The sequence below is a fragment of the Chionomys nivalis genome, chromosome 9 (genome assembly GCF_950005125.1).
Source record: "Chionomys nivalis chromosome 9, mChiNiv1.1, whole genome shotgun sequence".
Lineage (NCBI taxonomy): Eukaryota > Metazoa > Chordata > Mammalia > Rodentia > Cricetidae > Chionomys > Chionomys nivalis.
Genome location: NC_080094.1, coordinates 44,647,432 through 44,659,699, shown reverse-complemented (window position 1 = coordinate 44,659,699; position 12,268 = coordinate 44,647,432). Strand labels below are relative to the sequence as shown.

At 46.6% G+C, this 12,268-nt stretch overlaps 1 protein-coding gene across 5 annotated transcripts in view; it reads left to right on the top strand.

Moving 5' to 3' along the window:
* Ebf4 (EBF family member 4) overlaps positions 1 to 12,268 on the top strand; it is a 71,919-nt gene that overhangs the window by 48,829 nt on the left and 10,822 nt on the right. For 4 of the 5 annotated variants that reach the window (XR_009057713.1, XM_057780577.1, XM_057780581.1 and 1 more), the window contains 3 exons: positions 10,676 to 10,757; positions 11,466 to 11,801; positions 11,899 to 12,025. Coding sequence is in view for 4 of the 5 variants with exons in the window: in XM_057780577.1 (XP_057636560.1) it covers positions 10,676 to 10,757; positions 11,466 to 11,801; positions 11,899 to 12,025 (545 nt within the window). In the remaining variant the exon portion in view is untranslated. The remainder of the gene's footprint in view (positions 1 to 10,675; positions 10,758 to 11,465; positions 11,802 to 11,898; positions 12,026 to 12,268) is intronic. The other variant, XM_057780579.1, reaches the window with a different exon arrangement.

Genomic DNA, 12,268 nt, shown 5'->3' with positions numbered 1-12,268 from the left:
ATTCAGACAGTCTTCTTAAATAAATATTGAAAAAATTATGAATTTTCATAGTTGTGAAAATGTTAGCATGCAGGATGTTACACAATCTATTATCTCAGCAGTTAGGAGGCAGAGGTAGGAAGACCAGGAGTTCAAGACTATCCTTGGCTATATAGTAAGTTCAAGGTTAGCCTGGACTATTTAAGAACCTGTCTCAAAAAAAAAAAAACAAAACATAAGAAAACAAGCAAACAAAACCCAGAGTTTTGAAAAAATTGATTGTGATTATTTTTGTCATTGCTGTTACTGATTTGTTGGAACATTCTGTGGTTCTCATAGTCCTGTCCTTGCGATGGGCATTTTTAACCTGAGCATATTTTACAGAGTTTCCTACTAAAAGTGACCGGGGATTTTGGACCAACATTCATCTTATCAGGGTGGTGTGTGTGTGTGTGTGTGTGTGTCATGAGCATGATATGTGGTGTGTGTGTGTGTGTGTGTGCATGTGTGATACATGTGTTGTGTGTGTGTGTGTGTGTATGGTATGTATATGGAGAAGACAAAGGACAACCTCAAGTATCATTCCCCCAAAGCAATTCACCTTGTTATCTTTTATATATTTATTTATTTATTGTGTATGACTTTTTTCCTGTTTGTATGTATGTGTATCCCATATGTGCCTGGTGCCTGCAGAGATCAGAAAAGACATTGGATCCCCTGGAACTAGAGTTACAGATGGTTGTTAGCCACCATGTAGGTGCTAGGAATCAATGGAACTATCTCCCCAGGCTCCATCACAGTAATTTCTGATTCTTTTGGGGGAATATTTTTGATAATTCATTTATTTTTATTTTTTTATGTGCATTGGTGTTTTGCCTGCCTGTATGTCTGTGTGAGGGTGTCAGATCTTGGACTTTCAGACAGCTGTGAGCTGCCATTGGGTGCTGGGAATCGAACCTGGATCCTCTGGAAGAGCAGTCAATTTTTTTTCTTTTCTTTTTCCTTCCTTCCTTCCTTCCTTCCTTCCTTCCTTCCTTCCTTCCTTCCTTCCTTCCTTCCTTCCTTCCTCTGGAAGAGCAGTCAGTGTTCTTTTTTCTTTCTTTTATTTTTATTTTTTTTATTTTTTGAGACTGGGTTTCTCTGTAGCTTTGGAGCCTGTCCTGGAACTTGCTGTGTAGACCAGACTGACCTCAGATTCACAGAGATACACCTGTCTCTGCCTTCTGAGTGCTGGAATTAAATGTGTGCACCGACTTTATGATTCTTTAATTCCATCATAAGCCAACACCTGCTGTGAGGCAGACACTATTATAAGTGTTTGGGGGGGGGGAAGAGAGATTTAAACATGATCCATGCCCCTAGAAAACCCCAACAGAGCAGTTGAAGAGACAAAAATATAGTTACTTAAACATTTCATAGTAATGAAGAAAATTAGTGAACTTAAAGACAAGTTAGATGTATGTACTGTATAATGGTAAGAGGGAGAGAGGGACTGGAGAGATGGCTCATCAGTTAAGAGCTCTGGTTGCTCTTTTCAGAAGACTCAGGTTCGATTCCTACCACCCACATGGCAGCTAATAACTGTAACTCCCATCCAGAGGGTCCAATGTCCTTTTCTGTCCTCCATGAACATGGTACACAGATACACATGTAGGCAAAACATCCATGCACCTTAAACAAACAAGCAAATAAATAAACAATCAAATAAATGAAATTTAAAAGAGGAGACAGAGAGCAAAATAGGATCGTGAGACTGCACTACCCAACATGGTAGCCAGTACCACACATAGACAATGAAATTAATTGCTGTGACTAGGCAATTAATTTTAATTGTATTTAGTTATAGCTAATTCAGGTTTAACTTTTAACTTTTAGTTTATGTTTATGTGTGTATGTGAATGCATACCACAAGTGTGTAAGAATCTGTGGCATTTAGAAGAGGGCATCAGATCTTCTGAACTTTAATTAAATGTGGGTTTCTGGGAACTGATCCCGGGTCTTCTGCAAAAGACTATCTCTCTAGCTCCCCTCCAGTCAGATTTAAATAGCCACACGAGATACTGTATCCCATATCACAGCTCTAAGACTTTGAACAATTGCATGATTGGCCAGGATGCTCCTGGGTTGGGACTGGGGATAGAAGATTCCTTCCCGCTGGAGGACAAAGCTTTCTTCTTCTCCCTGTTAGTTGTGATCACTCCTGCCAGGTGGTTGTGCCTGCTGCCCAATGAGTGGTGTTCCAGTGACACTGGAAGTAGGTCATGTCTCATCCACCTGGCAGAGATCAGCTTTAGTCCCCTTATATCCTAACCCCTCAGTCAAGCACAACCTAATGGGTATAAGTCAATGAGAAAGGCTTTAGAGGCCCCCAAAAGAATTAGCCATATTTCTGATACAGTAGTAAATGCAACACTCCTTGCCTCACAGTCCCAAAATAAGCCCACAGTAGCTTCTGTCTTCTTCTGCCCTTCCAGCTGGACCCCTCTGTTCACGTCCTGCTGCAGACGTGGGAGTCTTGAACCATTCTGCCCATTCCTTTCGATGGTTTTTCCTCCTTTCCCCCCTAATCCTTTTCACAACTCAGAGTATTTGAGGGACATTATCAGTGATGTGGAGCAACTCTTCCCTCGGAAATTACAGGCTGTCTAGGGATCCAGGATAAGCATCTATAGTATTGGCTATCCACAACTTGAATATTAAGTTTTGTTTTAAATGAAGTTGTCTTGGTTACTGTTCTATTGCTGTAAAGAGACACCATGGCCAAAGCAACTCATGAAAGAAAGTATTTAATTGGGAGCTTGCTTATAGTTTCAGAAAGTTGGTTCATGGTTATGGTGGTGGGGTTTGAGGCAGGGGGTAGGCAGGCAATAGCACCAGAGCAGTGACTGAGAGCTCACACCTCATTCTCAAGTGGAGTCAGAGACTGGGGCTCACATGGGCTTTTGAAACTGCAAAGCCCACCCCAGAGACACATTTCCTCCAACAAGGCCACTCCTCCTAGTTCTTCCTTAAGAGTCCATCAGCTGCAAACCAGACATTCAAATATGTGAGCCTCCAGGGGCCGTTCTCATTCAGAACACCACAGAAGCGTTATTTGTAGTTGGGTCTCAGACTGCCTTAGCTGTCTGGTCATGTAACTTGAGCCATGCTTCTCTTGTGTGGGCTTCAGTCTCTTACGTGATAAAATAGGTCTGACTGATTGCTCACTTGGTAGGGATATTCAAGAAATGGAGGCCTGGGGAGATAACTCAGTTGGTAAAATACTTGCTGTGCAAGCACCAAGACCTAAATTTCATCCCCAGAACCCACACAAAAGAGCAGGGTTTGAAGGCACAGGCTTATACTCTCAATCCCAGGGAAGCAGAGGCGGGCAGATCCCTGGAGCTCAGTGACCGGCCAGCCTAGCCCACTTTCTGAGCTTCAGGCCAGTGAGAGGCCCTGTCTTAATAAACAATGTAGATGGCACATGAGATTGACTCCTTAGGTTGTCCTCTGCCTACACACACACACATGCGCACACACACACGCGCGCGCATGCTTGCACACACATGCACACTCACTAAAGAGGAAGAGGAGGAAGAGAAATATCGATGCTGTAAAGGAGAGGCCATGTGAAGTTAAGTGAGATGTATGTATCCAATGCCCAACACAGTGCCTGCCATCTTAACACTTCTTCCTATTGCCCCTCACGCCCAGCCTCTAGATCATCGCAGATAGTACAGGCTCCTGAGCCTAGATGGCAGCAGAACATTCAGTCAAGGACGACTGTCCTGACTCTAACTAGCCATGGTCTTAGATGAGCAGAAGGATGGCAGCCATTATTAGTTTGTGCTCTGACTCGGGGCTTTGGTGTGTGTTGGGCTGGAACAGTGGCTTTCTGTAAATAGAAAGGGGCTATACACAGCCTTCTTTCTGTCCCTTCCACCCTAAGTTACTTGGTACTTTGTAGGAGATCCCTGGACTTGCCAGCACTACCTTCCCTCCCTCCCTCCCTCCCTCCCTCCCTCCCTCCCTCCCTCCCTCCCTCCCTCCCTCCCTCCCTCCCTCCTTCCCTCCATCCTTTTCTCTCTCCTTCCCTCCCTCCCACTTAACTCTTGTAGAAGAGTTGCCAAAGTCTTGTACCTCAAGAGCCCAGCTTCCCACCCTCAAGGCTGAGGGACATACCACTTAAGTCTGCCCTCCCCCTTCGTAACTCCATCTTACCCTATAAAGTCACCCTCCTGCTGGGCGATGGTGGTGCATGCCTTTAATCCCAGCACTCGGGAGGCAGAGGCAGGCAGATCTCTGTGAGTTCGAGACCAGCCTGGTCTACAGAGCTAGTTCCAGGACAGGCTCCAAAGCCACAGAGAAACCCTGTCTCGAAAAACCAAAAATTAAAAAAATAAAGTCACCCTCCTTCTCTGAGAGGAGAAGTGAAGAGTCCAACATCTTGCATTCTTATAAGATTCTCCAGGCTAGGGGGACATGTAAGAGATACATGTATGTGCCTATGTCCGTATGAGCACAGATAAGTTTCATGTTCAGATCAGCCACTGTCAGTGCACCCAGCTGGTCCTCCAACTCCATGTGAAGAACCCAGAGGCCTTCAATTATCAACCTCTCAACTTCCCCTTCCTTCAGGCCCAATTCAGGAAAAGTGGGGTCCCCACAACTCTTCATGGACAACTGGGGACCTCTTAGCATCTCTCCACCCCCTCTCCCCATCTCCTCAGGCCCCATGCCCAGCCCTGAGGTTTGGAGAGCCTAGTAAGTGCCCCATCAACATGTTAATCAAATTACTTAGGAGCTAAAATTGACGCTGTTCATTAATTATACAAGATTATGCTAATTGTGCATGCAAATGCATGCAGGGGAACAGAAGGTGTTCAGGCGCATGGTGGGCCATTAGCATAGAGGATGGGGTGCGGGTGCATTGGCATGCTAATGTATGCGCCCTGGCTATTTATAGTCCCCCAGCCCATCTGCACAGCAGCCACCTCTACTCTAGTTGGGGAGACTAGGCCCAGGTCTGTCAGGTAGCTATGGCCTTGGAGATACTCTGTCTTGACCGCTATGGCACACCAAATTCAGGAAGGAGCCTGGGCCACCTCCATGGATGTCTCAACTACTTTCGTCTACCTCCGCATTCACTCTGGCCTCATCTCTGCAGGGTCTGCTTCTCTCTGGAATCAAATCGGCCCTTCCAGGTATCACAATCAGTAAGGCAGCCCACAGTGTTCCAGTCACTCATGAAATGAAGCTAACCCTACACTCTAACCTACGGCTGCCCTCGGGTGCCACTGGACAGATGTGCCGTTCCTGCCATGACTCTTTGGAAGCTGTATTCCCTTTGCCTCTTGCTTCTCTCTCTGAGATCCTCTGAGACCCAATGCTCAAGAGCAAATAAGAACTGCAGAAACTCTTACCCTTGGCAAGCAGAACAAGTGGCTCTTGTGTGAAGTACTTAGCGGATTGTCCTGCACACCGCCACTGTGTTGTACTAGCCTTTGCTCTTACTTTGAGTTTCTCTCTCTTTCTTAATGTACTGTAAGTGATTTAAAATATTGTTCAGAAGGCCGGGCGGTGGTGGTGCACACCTTTAATCCCAGCATTTGGGAGGCAGAGGCAGGTGGATCTCTGTGATTTCGAGACCAGCCTGGTCTACAAGAGTTAGTTCCAGGACAGGCTCCAAAACCACAGAGAAACCCTGTCTCGAAAAAAAAAAAAAATATTGTTCAGAAGCTAGACCTATTGGCACAGGCCTATGTTCTCTGCTGCTCAGGAGACTGAGACAGGAAGATCACAAGTTCAAGGCCAGCCTAAGTAATGACATGAGGGGCATGGAGCTGGAGCTCAGTGGTAGAACACTTGCCTAGATAGAACACTTGAGGCAGCTGACTCAATCCCCGGCACGTCCAACAACAGCTGCAAAGGCAAAACTCTTGCTGGCCTTTAGATCCCCTGTAACAGACGTGTAAAATATGATCAGTCATATTTTGCTTTGGAGTGGATGTCATATCTACTTCAGAGTGGGTGAATAAGTGGGGTTACGGGTATTCAGCTTCTGTGGTGTGGACTTGAGCTGGGGTTGGGGTGAAGCAGACAAGGAAAGCATTGTCCTGGATGCTGTTCTGTTTCTTCTGAGGTTCATGAGCTCAAATACAAGGCTTTTAGGATAAAATTTAGCAGAGAACCCCTATCCCCATCCCAGGTCATAGTGCCACCTTGAACTTAGAAATACATCTGCAGTTTCATGCCGTCTTTTTCTCTAAATCTGCTCGAGACTCTCACGAGTTCCACTGTTGTTCCGAACACCTTTGTCCCGACTGTGTATCATTTATTACACTCTCTTTCCAGATCTGCACCATCCAATACAGCAGCCACAGCAGTATGTGAAAGCAACTTTAGTGAAAGTGAAGTAAGGTTTCAAATATTAAGCCCCCAGTCACTATGCACCAAGGGTTCGGTAATTGCGTGTGGCTAGTGGATGTCACGCCGGAGGAAGTGGGATGGCACTGAAATGTAGCCATCCTCTTCTATGCTCCTGGCTGTCCTGTAGGTGAACTCCGCTTGGCTCTCAGCCCAGGTCTTTGAGTTACTTAGCAGCTTTCTCACTGAAAGTGGGTGCCATGATTTCAGCCCTCAGTGTCTCAGAACGGGACGGAGGAGGCAAGGAGAAAAGAGCCGAAAGAGCCTTAGGTCTGTGGGACCCGACTTCTTAGCCGTATTTCTACAAGGAGACAGTGAGATGGGACTTTCGAGAAAGGGAGTTATTTGAAGAGATATTCGAGAAGAAAAAAGAGTAAAGGAGACGTGGTAAGGCAAGAGCAAGAGCTTGGCAAGGAAGTCAAACTTCCCAATGCCCTGGGGTGGTCTGAAATCTGAAGGCCTCAAGGATTGATCTGTCTGGTGACTGCCAATCCACTTTATTGACCATGAGTTATTGACAGGGAGAGTCACAAATAGTAGGGCAGCTGTGAGCCCTTTAACAGCCAGCAGTCAGGACAGCTGTGGGTGAGTCTCAAATGCAACAGTGCAGTCATGCATGGCCCGCATGGCCCTCTCTGTTGAGTGTCTCTTTGGATGAAGACTGTGCTGGGCAGGGTTCTTCATCAATACTGCCCTCCTAAGAGGCCATATGTGAGTCTGGTGTTTGTAATCGACTCCTTCTCAGCCCAGCCTTGCTTCTTTGGAATGTTCCGCCGATGAAGAAGGGCCAGTTTAATCCCATTTTGAGCTGTGTTTATTCAAAGGAATAAAAAGTCTTCAGAAAAATGATTAGGAAGACCAGACTAAGTTCAGATATGGAAAGGTAGGTATGCCTGAGTTATTCTGCTGTTTGCTTTGCTTTGTTTTCTTTGAGACAAGGTCTCACTATGTAGTTCTGTATAGTCCAGACTGGCCTGGAAATCACAGAGATCTGCCTACCTCTGCCTCCCTCCCGAGTGCTGGGACTAAAGGTGTGACCACCATGCTTGCTTTTGTCATTTAAATCGCAGGCATCTGTGTCCTGATGCATATTTACCTCAAATGCTTTACTAAGTGGATGAGTGCTGCTCATAGCTCTTCTCTGTTTTGTTTTTTAAATTACATTTTCTTTTCTTTCTTTCCGTTTTTTGTTTTTCAAGACCAAGGTTTCTCTCCTGGAACTCACTCTGTAGACCAGGCTAGCCTCAAGCTCAGAGATCGGCCTGCCTCTGTCTCCTGAGTGCTGGGATTAAAGGCGTGTGCCACCACCGCCCACCTTAATCACATTCTCTAGTATGGAGAGTGTTGAACATAGATGCATTAGATACTGAGCCTCAAAGAACTTCAAAAATCATCCCTCTTAGCTCATCTTATTCAGATGTGTTTAGTCTAGACCATTTGAAAGCCACAGTCACAATATCTAAAGGCCCACACTACAGGCAAATGGAGATCTTGAGGGAATAGCGTAGATCTACTGGTCCCTGCGTAGGACACCTCTCAGGGCTGCAGAGTCCTGCCACGCCACCCTGTGGCTGGGTAACCCTGGATTCTGACATCCCCACCTACAGGGACTCTTGTCAGCAGCAGAAGTTCAAAGAGACCGAAGTTCACATCCCAACTGTTTTAGACTTACTATACTGTGTAACTTATTCTTGCTTAACCTTGATTCTTGTTTGTACAGTGGGAACAGCCACAGATCTACACACCACCTCAGAGTTTTGGGAGAATGAAACAAGACAATAAAAAGTGATGAACCTACCAGAGTCCCAGGCGCTCACTTACTTACTGTTTAGAATGGATTTGCTTCAGGGTTTTGTATTGTTTCCTCTATGAAAAGTTTTATTTTCACCTCATAATTTTAGTATTTTCTCCCATTAATTCCAAGGGCAGCTCCTGGGGTGTGGCCTTTCTCTTACTGTAATTTCTTGGAGCTCCAGATGAAATTGTGTCCCCAGAGATGTCTGTGAGATAATGGCTCTAGGTATAGTCCCGTGCTCACTCTGCTGGGGTCTATGGGCTTGGCTCTGTCTTTTCCTCCATCCTGGGACCCATCTCAGTCAGAGAAAAGGGCTTCTGTGAGCTGCCTCCAGCCCTGTGGAGCCAGGACAAGGAATGCTGCACAGAGGACACGGCTTTAGGGGTGGAGTGATGAGCAGCGATTTCAAATCCTCAATAAAAATGTATACATACCTACCTCAGTTCCCCGGGTCCCTGACGATGTTTTAGATGCTCAGGTCCCTTGTCCCCATTTGTATTTGTCTCTCTGAAGCTGTCCTTTCCACCAGGTTCCTGAACCCTCCCTCCCCAGCTCCCAGTCTCCACACCCAGCCTCTACAGACATGGGTTCCCATTCCCTTTCTTCAGCGTCCTCCTCCTCCCAACCAGCAGTCCTCTGGCTCCAGCCTTGGGAGGCAGGGACACTGGGTGGTACCCTCGCTGCTGCCAAAGCTCAATCTTCAAATGGGAAAAGACCGTGACTGTGAATCTTGATATTCTCTGTAACCAGTGGGGTAACAAGCCGGCTCTGAAGAAATTTCTACATAATTGTGAAGAGTAGGGGAGGAAGGGGAGGAAGGGAAAGGCAGGGAGTGTGAAAAAGGCTGAAGTATGGCAGGTGAGATACAGTTGATAACGTCCACAGGACACAAAGTTGCAAAATTTCCCTGCCAAACAAAAATTATTTACCTTTTCCAACCAGCTTCATTATTATCTTATCAGTTTTTTTTTTCAGTCAGTTCCTAACATCAGAGCGTGGCTGCCCCATTCACTGGAAATAGTAGTATCAGAGACTCTCGGGCATTGTTATTGACCTAACACTCTATAGCAGCATTATCTAATATAAATACAGTGCAGGCCACATGTCAGATTTTCTAGTTACAACTTCTTAAAAAAAAGAATAGGTAAAATTAAATATATATAATTTATCAAATTTTCTGTGTATAATGAATATAAAATCTATGGAAGAGGAATCAGCTGAGGGGGATGTCATTCTCAATGACAGTTTTTAAAATCATATACAACAGAAGTAGGTATATTATTTTCTATATTCTTGCCTTTCATATACCCTGAGGGATGGATACATAACACACATGACAGGCACAGGTTTACACGTGCATTGTTCTACTCAGAATCTGGGGGGTTTGCTTATTTGGTTGTTGTTTGTTTTTGTTTTTGAGACAGAATTTCTCTGTGTAGCCCTGTCTGTCTCAGAACTAGCTCTATAGACCAGGCTGGCCTCGAACTCACAGAGACCCACCTGCCTCTGCCCCGCTGAGTGCTAGAATTAGAGGTGTGCGCCACCATTGCCCAGCGATTTGGTTTGGTTTTTGATTGTTTGTTTTGAGACAAGGTCTCTCTATGTAGTTTGTTTTGTTTTGTTTTTTTGCCGAGACAGGGTTTCTTTGTAGCTTTAGAGGCTTTCCTGGAACTAGCTCTTGTAGACTAGACTGGCCTCGAACTCACAGAGATCCACCCCCCTGTTCCTCCTGAGTGCTGGGATTAAAGGTGTGTGCCATCATCGCATGGCTCTATGTAGTCTTGATTGGCCTAAACTCATTATGTAGATCAGGCTGATTTCAAACTCACAGAGATCCACCTGCCTCTGCCTTCCAAATGCTGGGATTAAAGGTGTGTGTCACCACTGCCCAGCCTCATGTTTGATGAGTATAGGCCATATGTGAAATATGTGCTTATGTTATAGCTATATCTTGCAAGTAATAATAAATAAAGCATATGTATTATCTGTAACGAGATAGTTTATGCTGAGTACATATTGTGTAGGTGACAATCATCATCTGGGTAGGAGATGTGTTGTATTACAGATATAATGTGTATGGTGGGCACAGACTATAACAGATATACATGGTAGAAGGTTTACATTCGGTACTGGGCATATGTAAGTATAACTACATGTGGAATATACATAGTATGTGTGATAGGTACACACACATATACTGTAGAATTTATGATTGGCACCTTCTGTGATGGATATACACTGCGCAGGTGTATAAATATACACTTTGTAGACAAATAAGCAGTGTGTGCATTTGTGCAGTAAGGTAGTCCTGGTGATTGGTCCATCTCAGGCACCCTGTGTGCACACAGCTTGAGATAGGAATATGGAGTGTGCACCTGTGTGTAAGCAAACAAGGGGTGTCACTGGGCTAGGAGGATGCATGGCAGGGAGCCATGATCTTCATCTGTTTACAGTACCCCCAGACCTTTGAGCCTCCAAACCTCACTGTTTCAGGTTCTTCCTCAAATTCTTTCTCAAATGCAACCAGAACTGCTTGAAGAATGCAGGGAATCCCCGAGACATGCGCCGCTTCCAGGTAGGCTTGGGAAAAGCCCTCTCACCCCATGCAAATCTACCCTTTCCTGATAGGTGAAGGGAAAGCTGTGACCCTGCCAGAGCAGATCTCTGCCTAGCCCTGAGCCTCAGGGTCTGGTGCCTGCTGGGGGTGGGGCAGCTCCATCTCAACTTATGCTGGCTGCCAAGGGAGGCTTCATTAGAGTCCCACTTAAGAAGATGCTAATTGTGACATTTTTACATGATTAACGACCCAGGTAATTTGCATAGTGTGAAGCTGAGAACAGCTGCCCTCAGCACCTCCCCAACCTGCACACCCCTCCCAAAGCAGGGGGTAGGGAGAAGGCAGCACCAATTTCCTGCCCAGAATAAAGTGAGGGCTTCTGTTGATGGGTTCTGTAACTGATTTGAGCCCCAACTTTAGGAAGGCATTCCTGTCTCCAAACTTGAATGATACTGAATAACGTTCCCGGGTGTGCACAAATCAACGGACGGTTCTCTCTGCCCGTGGAACTACAACTTTTTCAAGGCTTTTGATTTTTGTAGCTCCTGAGAGGTCAGTTCATCTGGGGGGTGTCACCTGGTTCAGCTGGATTCAACTCTACCAGCATAGCCCCCACCCATCTGAACTTCCCGTCACCTAAGGACACTTTGAATTCCAGTCACCCACCTCAAGGTGCTAGTTCTCCCTAATAGGGCCCCAGCCAGACTGTCTTCTCTGTCCACACAGGTGGTGGTGTCCACGACAGTGAGTGTGGACGGACACGTGCTGGCCGTGTCTGACAACATGTTTGTGCACAACAACTCCAAACATGGCCGCAGGGCCCGGCGCCTGGATCCTTCTGAAGGTCAGGACTCCCGGCCCAGCCCTGGCCAACCTCAGTCTCCATCTTGGTGCAGCCCCCTGACCTGGGTCCTCTCCTACCTCCCAGCTGCCACCCCCTGCATCAAGGCTATCAGCCCCGGGGAGGGCTGGACCACGGGAGGCGCCACCGTCATTATCATCGGAGACAACTTCTTCGACGGGTTGCAGGTCGTGTTTGGCAGCGTGCTCCTGTGGAGCGAGGTGGGCCAACCCCTGCCGGTCTCCCTCTGTTCTCCCTCCGAGTCTCAGGGCTAGGCCCTCCCCACTAGACCTGCAGGCCTCCCCTCTCCTCTCACAGCTCATCACTCCCCACGCCATCCGGGTGCAGACGCCGCCGCGACATATCCCTGGGGTGGTAGAAGTGACCCTCTCCTACAAGTCCAAGCAGTTTTGTAAAGGAGCCCCCGGCCGCTTTGTTTACACAGGTAAGGAATAAGGCAGTTGAAGCAGGGACTAAGATCCACAGAGATAACCCACAGTTGCAGGGGGTGACAGAAATCTACGGATGCACTACATGCCCTAAGCAGCTGCTCCTCATTCCCCACACACCATCACCCACACCTACTAAGTGATCTCTCAAAGTTCTTTTTCCTCTTGGCCTATGTTTCCCTCGCTGAGTTTCTCTCCCTGGCACCTTGGAAGCAACTTCTGCCTCAAGTGTTCTCCCC